The following is a 12,903-nucleotide window of genomic DNA, read 5'->3' as shown; positions in this document are numbered from 1 at the left end:
CACAGTCAGTGCTCAGTAAATGTTCGAAGGGCTTGTGCGTAGCAGGATACTTCGCTTTGTGAGTGGGAAAATAATCGCTGCCTGTTAAGAAGAAAAGAATAGTTTGTTCTCTTAGGGAGGAATCAAGACTTGGCAGAAAAAGTTTCAACCAAGCAGGTATGGGAAGGCAAAGAAATTGCCACTCAGGTCGTCTGGTGCAAGCTCAGATGCTCGCTGGGACAGGGAAGTAGAGGATGTATGACGTGGGCTGTGGTGAACGGTAGGGATGAGTGGGGAGAAGAGGGGAGAACATGTTCTTCTAAGCGGGGCAGCTGCCATGTAGATCTAACCAGTTGTTGCTGTGTGGGAATACTCATCAAGCATTGCTAGATCTTCCAATTTTTCAAAAGAAGCCAGAAATCCAGATTTTTAATGAGGAAAATTTAACAACTACCTAAAAAAATATATTTGTAAAGACTCTGAATACCAAAGGGGAGAAAGAAAGGAGAAGATGGGCGAGAATAGCACTTGCTGAGTTCCAGATCTGTGGCTGACTAGACAGGATACTTTAATAGGCTTGTCATGTCACCAGCCACATTTTACAGTCAAGGAAACTGAGGCTCGAAGAAGTTGATGGAATGGAAGTGTGTAGTACAGGCTCTGGGCCAGACTGCTTCCATATGGCAGAGCCCAGTAAACCCCAGGGGTTTGGGCTCTGGAGCTGAGGTCTAAAGCTCTCCCATCACCCCAAGGCTTTGCTGCCTCCTCTGCAGGGGCCCAGGACAGAAATTGCATGTCTGATTTTCCTCAGCTCTGAAGTGGCAGGTCAAGCTGGCTGTGTTGTCTCAACAGAGGGGTAAGGAGCAAAGACTGACATGGGTGTAAACGCTCACGACGCCCCTGTAATCTCTGGGGAGTCACCTAACCTAGCTGGCCGGAGTTTTCTAGCTCCTTTGGCACAGGCCTCGCTTCTCAAAAGATTTCTAAAGCCTCCTTAAAATGAGACATTCCCTACCTTCTTGCTGCCTTTAGGCCAAGGCTTCCCTCTTTGAGATCCTTGCTCCCGTTTCAAGCTGAAATAATAACCTATATAGGAAAAGAATCTGAAAGAGAATGAATATATGTATATGTATAACTGAATCACTTTGGGGTACACCTGAAACTAACACAACATTATAAATCAACTATACTCCAATAAATTTAAAAAAAGAAAACAAAAAAAGCTGAACACCGAGATCATGCCAGGACGGCCGCTCTGCTGAGCCAGGAAACTGGATGAGGCCCTGAATGGATTTTGTTTATTTTAATGAAGTGAAGTTCACTGCTGTAGACTATAAAAGGCAGTGGAATGGATCACCTGGAAGGAGCCCTCTTGGGGTTGGGGTGGGGGAGATGTTGCCAATTGTCCTGGCTGGGGTGCCCTGGGGACCAGGCCCAGCCCAGGTGAAAGGCCCCAGACCTTTGAAGGGTTATCACATGGGGCAAGGTCTCGACTCTGGCTGACCCTGACGTGCAGAACCAGGCCCGGAAGGAAGACCCTGTGGGCAGGCTGACTGTGGATAACATACAGAACTTTAGGGGATGCAGGGAAAGGGTGCTCTGGGAAAGGCACGGGTTCCCTGCCCCCAAAGATGTTCAGATGGAGACCAGAGGCAAGAAGCATCCACACCGCGGCAGGGGTTAGAATAGATCCTTAGGATTTCTTGTGTGATACTTGATTCTAGAATGTCTAGACTTAACGGGGTTGGGACTTGACGTGGGTGAGTGGTTGGGATTTAACCAGATGAGAGCACCTGAGAAGGATTTTTCCTTTTACAATCTTGAGGCAGGGAACGCTTGATGGCTTTGGGTGCTAGAGCCTGGGGGTGGGCTCGATGATTTAGCATCTGTCCTTCGGATGGAGGGGGCGGCGGGTACAGTAGCTAAACCCAATGGTCTTGGGAGATGGTGACCCCCAGGGTTCTAGTTTCTATCACGTGGAGTTCCTTCGGCATCATTCATTCCACCATCTGAATACTGCTCAGGTGACTGCCTCCCTGGACTGGGGCCGGGGGAGAGGCAGGTTCTGAGTAAAAGCAGGATGTGAACAGCTTCGCAGGTAGCTGTGGTCTAGGAATGGCTTCTTCCCACACCCACAGCGACACTGTTTTTTTGGTTTGGTTTGGTTTTTTAAAGATTTTTTTGATGTGGGCCATTTTTAAAGTCCTTGTTGAATTTGTTACAATATTGCTTCTGTTTTATGTTTTGGTTTTTGGCCACAAGCCATGTGGGATCTTAGCTCCCCAACCAGGGATCGAACCCACACCCTCTGCATTAGAAGGCGAAGTCTTAACCACTGGACCGCCAGGGAAGTCCCAGACATTGTTAATCTAGCGTCATGGTTTTTCCCCCAGGGGCCCGGTTGTGGCCTTGGAACCCTTCTTTCGGACCCAGCATTTCAGGCCATATAGATGCCTATGAGATGGGCACCCTTACTCCAAACACAGAGATGCCTGGGGAAAGGATCTACCGTTCTCGGGACCAGGGCAGGAGAGCCCTCTGGGGAGGGTTACACCCTGAGGGTGTGTGGGGAATCAGGTGGGCACTGGGGATGGGTGGTACATGGGCTGTTAACTGTACACACACCACTCTCTTTGCCTGTCCTTGGCCCCTATGTTTTCTGGAGTGAAACTGCTTCTTTGGTAGGAGTTAGAATTCAGTAAGCAACACCCCCAGGGCTTGGGTGTTTCTGTGGAAGGAGGAGAGACGTAAGTAGGCAAGACCCAGAGAAGAAGCTGCCTTGTCTTCCTTGTTGCTGGGAGGACACTGAGCTCAAGGCCAGCAGGAGGCTGGGATATTTTGATCTTCACAAATGGGGCAGCTGGCGAGGGGACACTGGCCCCAAGTCATTAAAAACTTGTGAACATAATGTTTAATTATGTTCTAATTGTCTATTTGGTGAGCACAGCTATGCTCTGTTCCAGACCTGGGTCCGGTCCTGGAGGAGCCTGAGTGCTCTTATGTTCTCTGCCCGCTCACCCGCCTGTTTAGTGTCCTCCAGTGTCCTATTCATTCATTCATTCATTTGTTCATTCATTCAACAAATGTTGATGGAGGGCCTTTTCTGTGTCAGGGACAATGCTGGGCTCTTAAGCAGTGATGCAAAACAAAAGATCTTTACCCTCAGGGAGCTTACGTTCTAGAAGAGGGAGAAAAAAATATATATGTCAGTTGTAGAAAAGTAAAATGGGAGGTCCAGGAAGGGCTCAGTGAGAAGATGAAGGGTGAGTGGAGACAGGAGGGAGGTGAGGGGTATCCTAGGACGGGGGGAGAGCTGCAGGGAGGCCATGTGACTGGAGGGGTAGAGGGAGGAGGGGTCCTAGAGGCCCCACCAGCCACTGCCTTTGGCTCCGAATGGGGGTTTTGAGCAGAGGGGTGACAAGTCTGGGGATTTGCTCAGTCATGCCTTGTACTTTACACCTTCACAGGGTTTCCAGTGTGTGGTCATGATAAATACCCTGGCAGCAAGCGCCTTCACACAGCAACCTTACTCTGTATTTCACTCCACTGGCTGGGGCTAGAGAGAGAATTTTTCTCTCAAAAAATTGAGCAACTTCAAGATGCTTGCTCCCTATTGCCAAATTATTTCCCAGAAAGGTGTTTTTTGTTTTTTTAAAAACTTCTAGCCACAGTATGGTAGCCTTATTACCATCCTGGTGTGTGTTTGCTTGTTTTTCAACTTTGCTATTTTAATAGCTGGGAAATGGTATCTTATATCTTTAATTCCAAGTGAGACTGACATTCTTACAAATTGGTTATTTGTATTTTGTGTTTTGTGAAGTGTATTCATGTCTTTTGCCTACTTATGTATTATGAATTTACACTTTTATCAATTTATATAAACACTTTGAACGTTACAGATGCAAAACCATTGGGAGTCACAAATGAAAGGGCATTTTAAAAATATCAAACTTTTAGGAACTGGTTCTTTTTTTTTTTTTAATTAATTTTCATTGGAGTATCGTTGCTTTACAAGGAACTGATTCTTGACTGATTAACTGACGCTACTCCCGCTCCCCGCAAGCCTGCTCTGCAAAGTGCAGCCGGCTGTTTTAGTTATTAAGGAGGATGGTCGTATGCTGCTACATCTCTCTGTCTCTCTAACCCAGGTTCTCCAACTTGGATCATTGTCCTGCGGATGCCTAGGGTTCTGGGAGGGGCATTCAAACCCCCTTCTTCACAGGAAGAGTCACATCCTGTCCCATGTCCAGAGTGGACACTATGCTTCCTTTACTCAGCACCTTGATGCAGGCTCAGCAGAGTTACCCCCTGTCCCCACCAGAAGCAGCTGTGGCCAGGCATCACTGCTCAGTGCCTTTACCTTGCATGCAATTTTGCCCTCCCTTTTGAGGAAGGGGATGAGATCTTAATTTCCTTAGTGGAATCCACTCTTGTTTAAGGGGTTTGTTTTGTGGGAAGCAAACCCAAGTGGATGTGGGCTCAGGGGATTAGGAGTCCCTGGAAGTTGCCCCTTCTTATGGTTTTGTTGGGTCTCCCCTAAAACTACTGTTGCAGGTAGGAAAAAATGAGATATTCTTTGGATGCCTGAGTCTTAACTGAGAGTCCCTCACCATGGGGCCAGGTTACCATCTCCTGGTCTGGAAGCAGGTGAGGGTAAGGAGTCTGCATTTGATTGTTACCCTTCTCAACCCCCAAGACTATAAATGACTCCATGTCTTAGGCTCCTTAAAGACAGGGCTTATTTATCTTTGTACTCCCTGCCTTTGAGTCTGGTACAGAAAAAAAAAAAAAAAAAACTTCATAGAATTTATAACATTTTTTAAAAAGTCTAGAAAGTGCTGCTTAGACTGAATTTAGTGGGGTATCTCTTTTTTTTAAAAAGATAGATTTTATTCATTTAAAAAATTTTTTTAATTTATTTTTAGCTGCGTTGGGTCTTCGTTGCTGTGAGCGGGCTTTCTCTAGTTGCAGCGAGTGGGGGCTACTCTTCGTTGCGGTGTGTGGGCTTCTCATTGCGGTGGCTTCTCTTGTTGCGGAGCACGGGCTCTGGGCGCGCGGGCTTCAGTAGTTGTGGCTCGCGGGCTCTAGAGCGCAGGCTCAGTAGTTGTGGCGCACAGGCTTAGTTGCTCCACGGCATGTGGGATCTTCCCAGACCAGGGCTCGAACCCGTGTCCCTTGCATTGGTAGGTGGATTCTTAACCACTGTGCCACAAGGGAAACCTATAGTGGGGTACCTCTTAATTGTGATCTTGAAGCTGTTGTTCGTTTTTTATTAAAAAATACCCAGCTAGTGGCATCATGAACTTGATTTGTGAGTTAGTGGATCCTTCCAGTGGCAGTTTATAAAAGTTTGTCGGGTTGGTTAATTTCTGTTGCCTGCACTGGCTTTCCAGCTGCGGATGGCTGTTTTGAGAGCTGTGCTTGCCCAGAGGTCCTCAGCTCACAGAGGTGCCAGGACATTTGTGATGGTATAGAAATTCTCTCCCTCTTCTCTGTTAGGCTGGTGGACACCACTCAGGGTTTAAGACACCCCCTTCTCTGTTGCCTTTCCTGTTGTACCCAGTCGAATTGACCACTCTCCTGGTGCCCCCAAGACACCCCCAAGTAGACTTCCTTCCTGACACCTGTGACATGTAATTGCACTAATTTTTAGACTTCCCTCTAGAAGTGGAGTGTGTGGTCATTGACTTCTTAAGTGGCGCACGGAGTGACATGGGCACTCAGGGAGTGTGAACTCTGTCCCTGCTGAGACCCTTCTTAATGTGTCCTACTGCTGTTTCTGTAGAAATCGTGGATGGGAACGTGAAAATGACCCTGGGCATGATCTGGACCATCATCCTCCGCTTTGCCATCCAGGACATCTCCGTGGAAGGTAGGTCTTCTGCTCTGTTCCATGCCATCCCCAGGGTTCCACCTCTCCTGTGCCTTCACCATCACGTCTTCCTCCCTGATCCCCGGGACAACAGGGCCTTGATCACGGGCCACATCCTGGGCCGCTTACCCATCGCTGGCATCTGTGCTCTCTCCTAGTATACAGGGAAGTAAGAACTGTTTGGAGTGCTGGTCCCCATAGATGTGTTGTCCCCAGGGAAACCCCTCACTTTGAGAAAGCCCAAGGTTGCTGTGGGGAAGTGTATTGGAAACACCCCACCTGGCTCTTGGGTTGTTAAATCTGAAAGGGTAGAGGAATAGCAGTCAGGAGGGAGTGACAGGAGGGTGAGCCCACACCAGGTCCTCCACTTTGCTCCCATAGCACCCTCTGGTGGTCACCTTGTAGATCTGCAAGGGGCCACCATGGTCTGGGGCAGAGATCTCTCTAAACTTTTGATTTCACACTCCAGCAGTTTTTGAGCTTTATGTCTGATACGTGTGTATTTATTTTGCACTAAATTATATGCATGTATTTCTATGCATATTATAAAACACACCAAACCAAATTTTTAAAAGATGAGGTGGAGTTATTTTTAAAATATTTTTTATTCATTTTAATGGCCTAGAAATCAAATCTTGAAAAGATTTTTGTTCAAAATAATTTTTAATGAGAACAATGTGGATTAAACTGCTCTGTTATGGAAATCTTGGTTTGACACTTGGTGATACAGCAATGTGAAGTTCTAAGTTTGGTTTATAGATACCTGGTATTTAGGGCTGAAGTGGTTAAAAAGATACCCACAGTAGTCACTTAGGGCATGGTGCTTGTTAGTGATAATAGATATAAATCTGGTTTTCAAATAGCTTTCTTGATGAGTTTATTCTTTTGGGTAGACATCTTGTCAGCTCTGATTAAATCGTTGTTTTTTCATCTTGTAATGTGACTGACAAAGAGCTTGAACTAAAAGCAGAAGCGTTAGCTTTGCTGATTTTTTAATCGTTTTCTTGTGCTTGAATTATTATATTATCTTTGCAGGAATTGTTTAACATCATTTTAAAGTACATTTTGTGAATCGAAAATAAATGAGATCATCCACAAACCCACTTTACTGAGTACTATAACCTACAATTCACAGCCATGAACACATGGGGGTGGTGCGGTTTGCAGCCCTCCTGGGCTGGGAGCTTCTGGGGTCCTCTCAGATACCTGCCCTATCTTACTGACACATGTCTGCTTTACACACAGCAACAGTGTCGATCCATGCATTAAATATAAGGAAACCATTTTTTTTTTAAGATGAATACTAAATGCAACCGGAAGTCCTAATGCTTTCTTCCCACGTGGCTGTGTGTCCTCCACAGGGCACATGGGGCCCCTATCTGAAGATTCCTGGATTTCAGATTTCACAGACCAATCAAACCTTCCTCCCCAAAGTGGCCACCTGACATAAGTTGCCAGCTTATTTTGTATTGTTGCCATTTCTTTGCATAAAAGGGAGTGAAGGGGAGATATTCTGAAAGTTTGAAAAGCCATTTTCTCAGTATTTAAATGTGTAAGGTGGCCAGTTATGAAACGCTTCCTAGCTTACTTCTATGTTTCTCAAATAAGTTCTCAAACTTTGTCAAGGAAATAGATTTGGTGGCCTCGTAGCAGCAGGGTTGAAATCTAGGGGTCTTTGTGTGGACCCCCTGTGTGAAGGACCATGGACCCTGTGGTCATGGTGGGACCTCCATGAGCCCACGCCCCTCCCTCCACCAAGCCAGCCACTGACCTCTTTGCCCGTCATCCCCTTCCCCACAGAGACTTCAGCGAAGGAAGGGCTGCTCTTGTGGTGTCAGAGAAAGACAGCCCCTTACAAAAACGTCAACATTCAGAACTTCCACATAAGGTGAGTGGCTGGGGTCTGAGGGACCCTTGCGGAACCTGGGCTGCTTCCCCCAAAGACCCCAGGGCACACTTGGCTGGGTCAGTCTTAGCTCTAGAACAGAACAAAGACACTTGGGGAAGAAGTCGCTTTTCTGGGAAGGGAGGGTCACCGTTTGATGCCCCCTTCCTCCTGGAGAGGAGCCCTCTCCCTCCTAGCTACTGCCTGATACACCTTTGGTTGATGCCCTTGGAGCCCCCCAAGGAGAGTGTCTGGGAAGTTCTAGCCTGGGCCTCTGGCACAGAGCAGACGAGGGCCCCGGACCTTGGGTGGGGATAGGGTTGGATGTGGCAGGTGTATCTCAACTTACCAAGCCCCACAGTGTCGTACCCCAGTGCCTGGGATCGTGGCAGGAAGAAAGTTCCTTCCCATGGTATCTTCTCCCAGCTCCTGCTCCGAAGGGTTATGTACTCATCTCTGGAAAAAGGAGACCCCTGCTTAGTGCTTTGCCCCTACTGCTTGGCCCAACTCACCAGCTTGCCCCCCTTCTCTCCCCCGGGCAGCTGGAAGGACGGCCTTGGCTTCTGTGCCTTGATCCACCGACACCGGCCTGAGCTGATTGACTACGGGAAGCTGCGGAAGGTTCGTTTGCTCACCTGACCCTCCTGCCCCCTCCCCCAGCTGCTCCTACCGACTGGTCCCCCTTGGTTGGGTGGGGGATGGGCAGGACTGGGCCCCCTGTTCTGAGAGCCCATGGCCCAGTGTGAAGGGGTGTCAGTCTCCTTAGACTAGCTGAGGAGACAACCCTTCTAGAAGTAAGAGAAAAACACCTCCTCTGTCAAGGCTGCTTGAGTATGTATGTGCATAGCACATACTTGCTGACATGTCCAACCTGCCAGGAAAAATATCAAAACCACCAAAGCAATTTTGTTAGGATGATGGGATACTAAGTGGCCTTTTCCCCTTCTGTTTTTCTGGGTTGTGCAAGGTGCATATATTACTTTCATAATTTAAGATATTGCATATTTTTAGAGACATCTATCCCAGCCTTGTCCAAGACTTGCTCTACAGTCCTGGGCAGGTTCCCACCATGGATTTGCTTTCCCTCATTGCTGAAGTTTGGCTGGGGATTTTATTGCTGCTTGATTCATTTATGCTTTTGGTGTGAAGTTGCTAGGGGGTTTTCTTGAGCAACAAGATGTTGAGGAGCAGACCAGGAGGTGGGAGCTGTGTGTCTAGCCTCGTGGTGGTTCTTAGTGTCTGGGCTGGTTCAAGATGCTGGCCTGACCTGGGAGAGGTCTGTCCGGGACACTCTGACTGTACTCAGCATCCTCCCTCTCAGCCCATCCCAGCACTGAGAGGCCCTGTGGTGCAGACATCCTAGGAGAGGCCACCCGTGGAGCCCTCCCCATGCCCCCGGTATATGGTCTGGAGCTCGGGTTGGAATGTTACCTGTTAGTGCTTGAATCTCTTGGCAAAGGGCTTCTAGGAATGACCGTTCTGGTATTTGTCTCCTTGACCTTGATACTTGGAGAGCCCAGTGTTCAGTGAAGTCCCCCACCTTGCCTCTGCCCCCAGTGGCCAAGCAAGACTTGACGTTGCTGGTGCAGCAGCAGCTCTGTGGCATCAGAACCTCCGTTTTAGGGTGTGTGTGGTGGGGTGAACCGCCAAAAAGGATTTGTGAGGGAGGAAAGGAGTAGCTTCCTATCCCCTCCAGAAACCCCAAACTGGGCCTGAAACTTGAGGCTGGGCCTCTGCCCACCTGGAAGAGCCCACCTGCCGAAGGAGAGAGCCCGCTGCCTGGCCCTGTGCGTGGCGGTGTCCAGGTGTATGTGGGCGAGGGTCCAGCTAACCTCTTGGGGGATGGGGGGGTGGTCCCAGCCCTCTAACTCAGCCATTTTGCAAAGAGAAAACAAATCGATTTGAGAACCCCCCTGACCCGCCTGAAAGCTGTGTGGCCAAACCAAACAGGGGCCAAGGTGGGGGAATCCTAGAGGCGGAGACTTTTTTTAAAGGTATCATCATCATGTACCGCCCTAGTGGTCAGCCGATGCCCTGTGGTGACAGGCGTGCGTGTGCCTGTGTCCCTGCTTGGGGGGCCGGGGTGGGCAACAGCCAGTCAGTGCACAGCTGTTCCCCACCCCTGTATGAAGTGGGGTCCGTGCTGACTGTGGCTTTTCAGTCTCGGCCCCCGCCCCGCCCCCCGACTCCAGGAGCCTCAGCCGTTCGGGAAGGGAGAGTCCAGGGGCCTTTGTCTCATTCCCGGCCAGCCTCTCCTCACCCTCTGTCCCTCTCTGTGTCTTTTCATTTCTTCCTGTTTCTCTGTGTCTGTCTCCCCTTCTCTTTAAGTCAGTAGCAACAGTACAATCCAGCCCAAATCCTAGCACAGACCTGTTCCCACTGAACCGTGGATTCTTTCCAGAAAGCACAGAGGTTACCAGAGCCTCTGGTGCTTGGGAACAGGGTAGAGCCAAGGGCTGTGACCAGGAAGCACTTCCTTCCGGCACCCGCTCTAGGTGGGCGTGGGGGGCCTGGCGGTCCCTGGGAATCGAGGACGGCAGGTGGGTGTGCACCCGGGGCCTGAGGATGGCCAAGGGCCTGGACGGAAATGACCGTTGCTGCTTGACAGTGTTTTTTTATTATTCTGGAAGCTGTCAGAGACTTTCCCAGAAGGACTCCACCTTCTCTATTTTGAGCAGTTTCTTCCTGAAAGCGTCCCAGATGAATGGATTTATCCTTTTGTACCCTGTGGTTCTCACCTTAGCAAATGCGGAAGCTGAGTGGTAGGCTGACAAAGCCAGTTTACTTTAGGTTAGTCTGGGAACCAAGAATCGAGTGGGACATCCAGCAAGGAGCTCCCCTGACTAAGTTATGGGTTTTTTTCCACATTAAAAATTTTTTTTAATGTGGTAAAATATACATAATTTTTAAAGTACCACTTTAACCATTTTTTTTTTTAAATGTGATGATCCATTTATTTATTTATTTATTTATTTATGGCTGTGTTGGGTCTTCGTTTCTGTGCAAGGGCTTTCTCTAGTGACGGCAAGTGGGGGCCACTCTTCATCGCGGTGCGCGGGCCTCTCACTGTCGTGGCCTCTCTTGTTGCGGAGCACAGGCTCCAGACGCGCGGGCTCAGTAATTGTGGCTGACGGGCCTAGTTGCTCCGTGGCATGTGGGATTTTCCCAGACCAGGGCTCGAACCCATGTCCCCTGCGTTGGCAGGCAGACTCTCAACCACTGCGCCACCAGGGAAGCCCCTTTAACCATTTTTAAGTGTACAGTCCAGTGGCATTAAGTACATTCACACTGGTGTGCACCCATCACCACCACCCAACTCCAGAACTCTTCATCTTGCAAAACTAAAATTCTGAACTCATTAAACTATCATTCTCCACTCCCCCTTCCGCCAGTCCCTGGCACTCTACTTCCTGTATCTATGAATTTGACCACTCTTGTAGGTACCTATATAAGTGGCATCATATAATATTTGTCCCTTTGAGTATGGCTTATTTCACTTAGCATAATGTTTTCAAGGTTGTCTATGTTGTAGTGTGCCCGTCTCAGGATCTGTTTTCTTTTTACGGCAGAATAATATTCCGTATCTATTTATCTGTCAGTGGGCGTTTGCGTTATTTCCACCTTTTGGCTATTGTGTATAATGCTGCTATGAATGTGGGTGTACAAATTATTTGAGTCCCTGCTTTCAATTCTTTGGGGTATAGACCCAGAAGTGGAATTGCTGAGTCATATAGTAGTTCTTTGTTTAACTTTTTGAGGAACCTCCGTACTGTTTTCCACAGCAGCTGCACCATTTTACAATCCCACCAACAGTGCACAAGGGTTCCGATTACTCCATCTCCTCACCAATCCCCAATAAGTTTTCTTGAGAAGATAGCAGAGCCAGAATATAATCAGAAGACTGTAGCTGTTTGAAGGAGCCCCAAATTTCATGGAATATGAGTGCCAAGGGGCTTGAGAGCTCCTAGGCCAACTCTTGAGTAACAGGCGGGGAGACTGAGGTTAGCTTACTTACCAGTCCAGCTGGCTGGTGGCGGAGCTGAAACCAGAAGCCAAGACCGATGGCTCCCAGGCCAGTGCCTGGTCTCAGCTTACATTTCTTTCTTTCTTTCTTTTTTAATTGTATTCTTTTTGGCTGCATTGGATCTTCGTTGCTGAGCGCAGGCTTTCTCTAGTTGCGGCGAGCGGGGGCTACTCTTTGTTGCGGTGCTTGGGCATCTCACTGTGGTGGCTTCTCTTGCTCTGGAGCACGGGCTCTAGGCGCGCGGGTTTCAGTAGTTGCAGCACTCAGGCTCAGCAGTTGTGGCTCGCGGGCTCTAGAGCGCAGGCTCAGTAGTTGTGGCGCACGGGCTTCGTTGCTCCGCGGCATGTGGCAGTCCCCCCGCCCCCAGTCTTGGTGATCATCGAGATGGGGGTAGCCAGAGACTTCTTGTGCCTCTCACCCGCCTTCTTCTTCTTCACCCCCTAGGACGACCCACTTACAAACCTGAACACGGCCTTCGATGTGGCAGAGAAGTACCTGGACATCCCCAAGATGTTGGATGCAGAAGGTGAAAGGCGCTTTCCTTCTGGGCCTTCGGCTCTTCTCCCGGCTGCGTCCAGCAGCCAGGAAGGGCGGGCCCCGCACCTGAGACCAGAAGGGAGAAGGCTTGGTCTTCATTTGGGGAGCCAGGGGGTCACTTGTCTCTCAGGGATTCCACAGACAGATTCCCTGAGGTTTGGAGGGAGAAGTGGTAGCTGGTGTCGAAAAGGGCTGCCTGAGCATGATCCTCGTCTTGGTCTTGGAGTCAGGGTAGTGGGTGCCAGGGTAGAGCGCAGTGGTCCTTTGTTGTTGTAGGGGAGGGGAAAAAAAAAGTTTATTATCATGTGCATCATGGACACACATGGGAGCTTGCAGTGATGAGTAACTCAAAGGGGTGATTTGAGTTTGGGGTCTATATACATACCTGACTTCACAGGGGAAAGGGAGTGGGAGAGAGGGCACTTGTGGAAATACAAATGACTTTTTGGAAAGATGAATGGGCCCTTAGGAGAATAGATGGAAGATATGATAGTTTGTGACAATGTCTGTCAAGTAGTAAGGCCATTTTCAAACATGCAAAAGCAGGGAGAATAATATAATGAACTTCCATATACCCACAATCCAGATAGAACAGTTATTGAGATT

At 48.8% G+C, this 12,903-nt stretch overlaps 1 protein-coding gene across 3 annotated transcripts in view; it reads left to right on the top strand.

Annotated features, from left to right (window-relative positions):
• Positions 1-12,903, top strand: part of ACTN1 (actinin alpha 1) — a 95,538-nt gene that overhangs the window by 58,562 nt on the left and 24,073 nt on the right. For all 3 annotated transcript variants that reach the window (XM_061180956.1, XM_061180957.1, XM_061180955.1), the window contains exons 4-7: positions 5,765-5,851; positions 7,652-7,739; positions 8,279-8,357; positions 12,205-12,286. In XM_061180956.1, coding sequence (XP_061036939.1) covers positions 5,765-5,851; positions 7,652-7,739; positions 8,279-8,357; positions 12,205-12,286 — 336 coding nt within the window. The remainder of the gene's footprint in view (positions 1-5,764; positions 5,852-7,651; positions 7,740-8,278; positions 8,358-12,204; positions 12,287-12,903) is intronic.

The sequence above is a fragment of the Eubalaena glacialis genome, chromosome 2, assembly GCF_028564815.1.
Source record: "Eubalaena glacialis isolate mEubGla1 chromosome 2, mEubGla1.1.hap2.+ XY, whole genome shotgun sequence".
NCBI lineage: Eukaryota > Metazoa > Chordata > Mammalia > Artiodactyla > Balaenidae > Eubalaena > Eubalaena glacialis.
This window is presented reverse-complemented; position numbering and strand designations above follow the sequence as displayed.